At 47.4% G+C, this 7479-nt stretch overlaps 1 protein-coding gene across 6 annotated transcripts; it reads right to left on the bottom strand.

Moving 5' to 3' along the window:
- Window positions 1–906: 906 nt before the first annotated feature.
- Window positions 907–7216, bottom strand: LOC137349213 (zinc finger protein 229-like). Of its 6 annotated transcripts, none has more exons than XM_068014666.1 (3): window positions 6658–7216; window positions 3214–3277; window positions 907–2368 (listed from the first exon to the last, which is right to left on the bottom strand). In XM_068014666.1, exon 3 carries the CDS (start codon window positions 2280–2282, stop codon window positions 1077–1079), a length of 1206 nt encoding a protein of 401 aa, XP_067870767.1. In that variant the 5' UTR covers window positions 2283–2368; window positions 3214–3277; window positions 6658–7216; the 3' UTR covers window positions 907–1076. The 6 variants fall into 6 exon arrangements, with proteins under 6 accessions (XP_067870767.1, XP_067870765.1, XP_067870764.1 ...); XM_068014664.1 differs by having other exon boundaries at window positions 907–2365; XM_068014663.1 differs by lacking the exon at window positions 3214–3277.
- Between the last annotated feature and the right edge of the window lie 263 nt (window positions 7217–7479).

Genomic DNA, 7479 nt, shown 5'->3' with positions numbered 1-7479 from the left:
CTGGGGATTTATCCACTTTTAAGCCCGTTAAAACAGCTAATACTTCCTCCCTTTCAATACTAATATGTTCAAGTATATCACAATCCCCCTCCCTGATCTCTACACCTACATCGTCCTTCTCCATAGTGAACACAGATGAAAAATAATCACTTAAAACCTCACAGTGGGAGTGATCCCAGAGTAACTGTCAGGATAGTACTCCTGTGGATGTTCTGTGTATTCTTTACTTATCCTGGCGTCTAACACTCATACATCAATAGAACATGACATTTCTGGCACCACATTTGATCTGGAGATCAAATGCCTGTTGTATAATTGTACCAGAAGTGAACAGGCTCCTGTAAACTCCTCCGTCTGCTACTTTAATGCAGACTTTAATTCACTTAGTTTCAAAAAGTTTATTTTAAATGAAGAAACACCTGTGCTAAAATTGTAGACTCAGGACTGTCACACAAACATCTTAAATCGCCACAGAATAATTATGTCATTTTCAGACTGAAAACTTAAACCTGCCGTTACATTTTCAGTCAGGAACAGATCACAGTTTTACATCAATCTCTGATTTGACAGCATGTTTCCAGCATTCTCCGTTGTTCTTCCTGACTCTAAACACAGTTGTAAAGGAGCCTTCTGTTCCGTGCCCAGGAGCTCTGAACCATGGAAGAGCGTGGCTGGGACACATTTCTTACAGGCCTCAGGATTAACCCACACGGGGGCTTTGCTGTCAGTGAAGAGAGACGAGAAAGACCAAAGTGCCGTTCGTCCCTCTCAGTGTGATCCTGAAGGACTGTGTCCAGGCTGAAGTTCTGTTCCTGCCGTACGATCCTCCCCCCAGATTGTCCTTTCTGAGCTCCAGCCAGGTGATGCTAAACACTCAGGTGGGAAAGACAAAAATCTACAACAGTGTGTTTAAAACAAAGCTGATTTATTTGACATTTATCCAGAATATTAAACTCCAGCCCCAGTTAGTGGGGTTATTATCAGCAGAAACAAATTCCTACTTTCAAAATGAACATGGTTCAGTCCTGGATGTGATTAACAGCCGCAATAATAATAACAGAATCCAACTCTTGCTGTCACTTGTGAACTCGCTGGTGCCTCAGCAGGTTGGATGACAGAGTAAATCCTTTTCCACATACCGAGCAAGTAAATGGCCTCTCCCCAGTATGAACTCGCTGGTGTCTCCGCAGATCCTGTTTGCTTTTAAATCTCCTCTCACAGTCAGAACAGTTAAAATCTCTCTCATCAGTGTGAACACGTTGATGTGTCCTCAGGTGGAATGACTGAGTGAATACCTTTCCACAGATGGAGCAGGTAAACGGCCTCTTCCCAGTATGACCTCGCTCGTGTCTCAGCACGTTGGATGACTTAGTGAATCCCTTTCCACAGACAGTGCAGGTAAACGGCTTCTCCCCAGTGTGAATACGCTGGTGTACAGTGAGTTCAGATGGTCGCCTGAACCCAGTCCCGCAGTGAGAGCACCTGAACGGTCTCTTGTCAGTGTGAACATGCTGATGGCAGTGCAGTTCCACAGAACCTTCAGAGCAATTCCCGTGGTCTGGACATTTGAAAGGTCTCTCGTCATGGTGAACTCGCTGGTGTGTAAACAGGTTGGATGAAGTAATAAATCTCTTTCCACACACGGAGCAGATGAATGGCCTCTCCCCAGTGTGAACTCGCTGGTGGGTATGCAGGCTGGATGACCGAGTGAATCCCTTCCCACACACTGAGCAGGTGAACGGCTTCTCCCCAGTGTGAGCCCGCTGGTGTGCATGGAGGTTGGATGACCGAGTGAATCCCTTCCCACACACGGAGCAGGTGAACGACCTCTCCCCGGTGTGAACCTGCTGGTGTTGCAGCACGGTGAACAATCGCCTGAACCTCTTCCCACAGTGAGAGCAGCTGAACGGTGTGGAACTGGTGTGAATGCGCTGGTGCCTTCTCAGTGATTGTGCACTTTTTAAACTTTTGTTACAGCTTGAGCATTTAAACTCTCTTTCTTCAGTATGAACTCGTTGGTGAGTATGGAGGCTGGATGACCGAGTGAATCCCTTCCCACAGTCAGAGCAGGTGAACGGCCTCTCCCCAGTGTGAATGCGGCGATGTGTTTCCAGCGCAGACGGGTAATTGAATCCCTTACCACAGTCCCCACATTTACACGGTTTCTCACCAGTGTGGCTGCTTTTGTGTCTCGACAGGCCAGTTGATTGGCTGAAACCTTGTCCACACACAGAACATATGTATAGTTTCTCCCTGCTGTGATTGGTGCTTTTTGCTTTCATGTTCAAAGGCTGACGATATTCAGGTTACGATAAATTGAGTGACTCTGTCAGATCTTGATGTGATGGTAGGCCTGAATTCCCAACTACTGACAAAAATACAAAGGCAGGTTGTGAAACTGAGCTGAATTAATCTGGTATTTAGTGGGGGCTGCACGAGGAAAAAGTGACCATCAAAGCGACCAGATTGTCATAAAAACCTAACTGCTTCCTTCAGGGAAGGGAACCTGCCACTCGGTCTGGGCCTACACAAGACACCAGCCTCTACGGGAGGAGAGGAGAGGGAGAGGGAGAGGGAGGAGGGTGGGGGTGAAGGAGGAACTTTCTACATCTGCAACGTGACCAAAACTCTGACAAACCTCCAGTCTCCACAAGATAAAAGGACAAAGGAAACAGTGCATTGGGACATCACCACCTCCAAGTTCCTCTAAATGACACACCATGCTGACTTGGACAGATATCACTGTTTCTTCATCATCACTGTGTGAGAATCCTGTAACTGCTTACCTAACTGCATTGTGGAAGCACCTTCACAACGACAGCAGTGGTTCAAGAAGTTGGCCCACCATCACCTTCCCAAGGGGTAACTGGGGAATTGATAATACATGCTGGGCTTGCTAGTGACACCCATATCACAAGAATGAATTTTAAAAATCTGTATATGAAAAATGGATGAAAAGCCTTTACAGAAATACTTGTTATTAAAACAATACTCTATTATATTGTATTGACAGTGTCGGCTCAGCAACTTCATCTCCCCTAGAATCTGCCTCCCTTGACAGTCTCACATTGGAAACTGTCGAGCCTGACTGGATTCCAAAGTACTCGGGTTAAACCCAGCAGCTTCTCCTCCATCTCCACTCCAGCTCAAACTAATGCAGCAAAAAATACCTACATTGGAGGTCAGGGACCGACTTCCAAATCCAACACTCACCCCGATACAAACTGGCTCTTAATTGGTCCGTCTGTGTTTCTAGACTCAGTTCTTTGAGCAACGCCTGCAATAAAACAAAAGCAAAATACTGCGGATGCTGGAAATCTGAAATAAAGAGAGAAAATGCTGGAAATACTCAGCAGGTCAGGCAGCATCTGTGGAGAGAGAAACAGAGTTAACATTTCATGGTGTGTAGAATGAACAAAAATGGTGCAGAATTTGATCGTCAATATAAGCTCAGAAGTGGAAGAGAAATGGAACACAACGCAGGAAAAACAATTCCTGGTTGTGAAAGATACTGTGGGAAGATAAAGCTGGAAATCCATCAGTGCTTTGTCGGGGGATGGGCAGCGACTGAAACCTCATTGAGACATGATCGGCAGAAGTAACAGTACATGGCAGCGAGGCTATCGGGGAGGGCAGAGGTGAAACATAGCTATCATGAAGACCCCACCTGCCAAGAATAAAGCATACTAATTTTGTCATATGGGACACTAATTTTGAACTGTTGCTGGACTGACAAGATTACTTGTTTAAAGAGGTCACAGCAGTGGCTGGAAACATTTGCATTCTAAGAAACAATTGACTGGAGAGACAATGGAACTGCTCTCTGATCCAATTAACCCAAATGGATTTTGATCACCAGACACTAAATTTGTAAAAAGCTAGCATTCCATTCGCCCGCAACCACCACCCCACCCAAGCCCGAAGGTGTCTGCCAAGATGGAGATTCCACAAAAGATGCAGGAGAGTTGGTTGAAAAAACCCTGGTCACATGACCAACCTGCTGGCCCAGGATTTTTGAATTGTGTTCACAGAACAGTTTGAAGACAGAGACTGCAACTTGAAGATGAAAGAGAAGGAAGGTCTCTCCCTAGCTCTTTCTCTCTCTCATGAATTTCCAGATCCAGCCAAGCACTAAAACCTCAAGAGAGAAGACTCCTACATCGAAATAAGTTTGAAAGCGTGCACTGGGCCCCAACGAAACGACAAGATTTAACTGCAAAGACTCTATATCGAATTCAAAGGACACTAAATGAACTCCAGCTATTGCTTCAAACTTTTCCCCTTTATTCTTTCTCCTTTTCTATCTCTATCTGCGTGTGCGCTTATCACATATGCATGCTAGCATGGTCGTGTCGCGTATCCGTAGTAGTTTTAACTGAATTTCGAGTTTTAAGGTCAATAAACTCACACTTTTCTTGTTTAAATCTAAGAAAACCTATCAGGTTGATTTCTTTGCCTTACAATTGGAAAGCAGTGAACAAGGATTCACTGAGAGGGAGCTAAAAACACACAGATTTAAAAATTAAACCATTACGGTCAAACCAGGAAAAGGATGAGAGGGAACCCCTAGACCCCTTTCTCACCTGGTCGTAACATAGCAATGGATGCACGTGGAGTCAGATCCACAGCAAAGGAGCACATCAGCTCCAGAGCCATGGAAACCCTCACAGATAACACAGCATGATATCAAGAAACAGCTGAAGGCAAAGGCTATGGGACCTGACAACATCCTGGCTGTAGTACTGAAGACATGTGTTGCAGAACTGGCTGTGCCTCTAGCCAAGCTGTTCCAGTACATCTACAACGCAGGTATCAACCCGACAATGTGGAAAATTGCCCAGGTATGTCCTATCCACAAAAAGCAGGACAAATCCAATCCGGCGAATTACCGCCACATCAGTCTACTCTCGATCATCAGCAAAATGATGGAAGAGTTCGTCTACAGTGCTATCAAGAGCCACTTAAACAGCAAAAACCTGCTCGCCGATGCTCAGTTTGGGTTATGCCAGGGCCACCCAGCTCCTGACCTCATTACAGCCTTAAACCAAATCAAACATGGACAATAGAGCTGAACTCAAGAGGTGAGATGAGAGTGATTGTCCTGGATATTAAGGCAGCATTTGACCAAGTGTGGCATCAAGGAGCCTGAGCCAAATTGAAGTGAATGGGAATCAAGGGGAAAACTTTCCGCTAGTTGGAGTCATACCGAGGACAAAGGAAGATGGTTGTGCTGAAGGCAATCATCTCAGCCCCGGGGTACCGCTGCAGGAGTTCCTCAGGGTAGTGTCCCAGGCACAACCATTTTCGGTGACTTCATCAATGACCTTCCTTCTATCATGAGGTCAGAAGTGGGAATGTTTGTTGATGACTGTACGAGGTTCAGTACCATTCGCAGCTCCTCAGATACTGAAGCAGTCCGTGTCCATATGCAGCAAGATGTGGATAACATTCAGGCTTGGGCTGACAAGTGGCAAGTAACATTCGCGCTACACAAGTGCTAGGCAATGACCATCTCCAACAAGAGAGAATCTAACCATCTCCCCTTGACCTTCAATGGCATTACCATCACTGAATCCCCCACTATCAACATCCTGGGGGGTTACCATTGACCAGAAACTGAACTGGAGTAGTCACATAAATACAGTTAGCATTTACTCCTCGCAGTCTCCACTCTGTGCTCCCAGTCGGGGTTTACGGCCTACACCAGGTATTTATGAAGCCTCCTGCCACCGCTTGCCTGGATGGGTGTAGCTCCAACAAGACTCAAGAAGCTCAACACCATCCAGGACAAAGCAGCCTGCTTGATTGGCACCCCATTCACATTCACTCCCTCCACCATCGACGCACAGTGGCAGCAGTGTGTACCATCTACAAGATGCACTGCAGCAACGCATCAAGGCTCCTTCGACAGCACCTTCCAAACCTGCATTAGACTACCTTTTTAATTCCAGAATTTTTTTTATTCCTTGAATTCAAATTCCACCTTCTGCTTTGGTAGGATTCAAACCGATGTCCTGAGCACTAGCTCAGCCTCTGGGTTACTAGTCCAGCGACCATACCACTACACCACTGCCTCCCCTATTGTGTACCATCTACAAGATGCACTGCAGCAACTCACCAAGGCTCCTTCGACAACACCTTCCAAACCCACGACCGCATCCACCTGGAAGGACAAGAGCAGCAGATGCAGGGGAACGCCATCACCTGCAAGTTCCCCTCCGAGCCACACACCATCCTGACTTGGAACTATATCGCCGTTCCTTCACTGTCGTTGGATCAAAATCCTGGAACTCCCTTCCTAATAGCACTGTGAGTGTACCTACCCCACATGGATTGCAGCGATTCAAGAAGGCAGCTCAGCAGCCCCTTCTGAAGGACGATGAGAGATGGGCAATAAGTGCTGTCCTTGACAGCGATGTCCACATCCCATGAACGAAGAAAAAAAAATTAAATCCTTTAAACACTCAGCATCTCCTGGAGACTGTAAAAGGGTCCGAAAAGCAGCGCCTCCTCCCGCCCCCCACCCCACCCCACCCACCACTCCCTCTGCACCAAATTCCCAAGTTGGCATTTACACCTCGCAGTCTCCACTCTGCGCTCCCAGCCGGGGTTTGCGGCCTACACTAGGTATTTCCGAAGCCATCCGCCACCGCTTACCGGATGCTGATGCGACTCACAAGCACCTCGCCATCACCAACATCACCCGCACTGCGTCCACTCCAAACGCTTCATACTGAGCATGCTCCACACACCGTTCGCGTGGCGCCTGCGCACTGATGTCCCGTGGTGTAGATCGGCAACACTTCCTACCGCGGACAATGCTGGGTAAAAACACCGCCATTAAAAGGCCCAATTCGACTGGAGGGCTTTTGATGAAATAACGACATTACAGCGCAGTGTTCGCAAAATACTTCATAGCAACGTCTCTGTCAGCCCGTCACCCGTCCTGCTTGACGCTGTTGGCTGTGTATGTGCGTGATGACGCCACTACGCACCGGCGTGACCTCCCGGACTCACTGCGTATTTCCTCAGTGGCGCGATTTTTAAACTACGAGGCGGGAAAGCGGCGGGAGGGAAGGGAGCAGGGAAGCGGCGGCCGCGTAGGTGAGCGGGAAACGGAATGCGGCGAATCAGGCGCCGTTTGCAGGAGGAAGCGGGACACGATTAGCAGCATGAAGGCGACGATCGCGGCCATTGAACGGCGAGGCAACGTTCCGGCGTCATTACGTGATGACGTTAATGCCCGCATGCGCAGATTCATCCTGCTAAATGGGACGCACATCGACGTCGGTGATCGCTCTGCGCATGCTCTGCATTGTTTCGTGTTTGAAATCTCTGTGATGTTTCCAGCTGCAGGTTCCAGCAGGAGGTTTTATATTTGGAAACAGTAAAATCGTTTCATAGGGGAGGACATTTGAACATTTATCTGTAATTTTGACTTTTACTGCTGTTTTCTGTGTTATCTGTGAAGAGTTCTAT

Source organism: Heterodontus francisci, chromosome 34 (assembly GCF_036365525.1).
Source record: "Heterodontus francisci isolate sHetFra1 chromosome 34, sHetFra1.hap1, whole genome shotgun sequence".
NCBI lineage: Eukaryota > Metazoa > Chordata > Chondrichthyes > Heterodontiformes > Heterodontidae > Heterodontus > Heterodontus francisci.
Note: the sequence above shows the minus strand (reverse complement) of the source record. Positions and strands in the feature narration are given on the sequence as shown.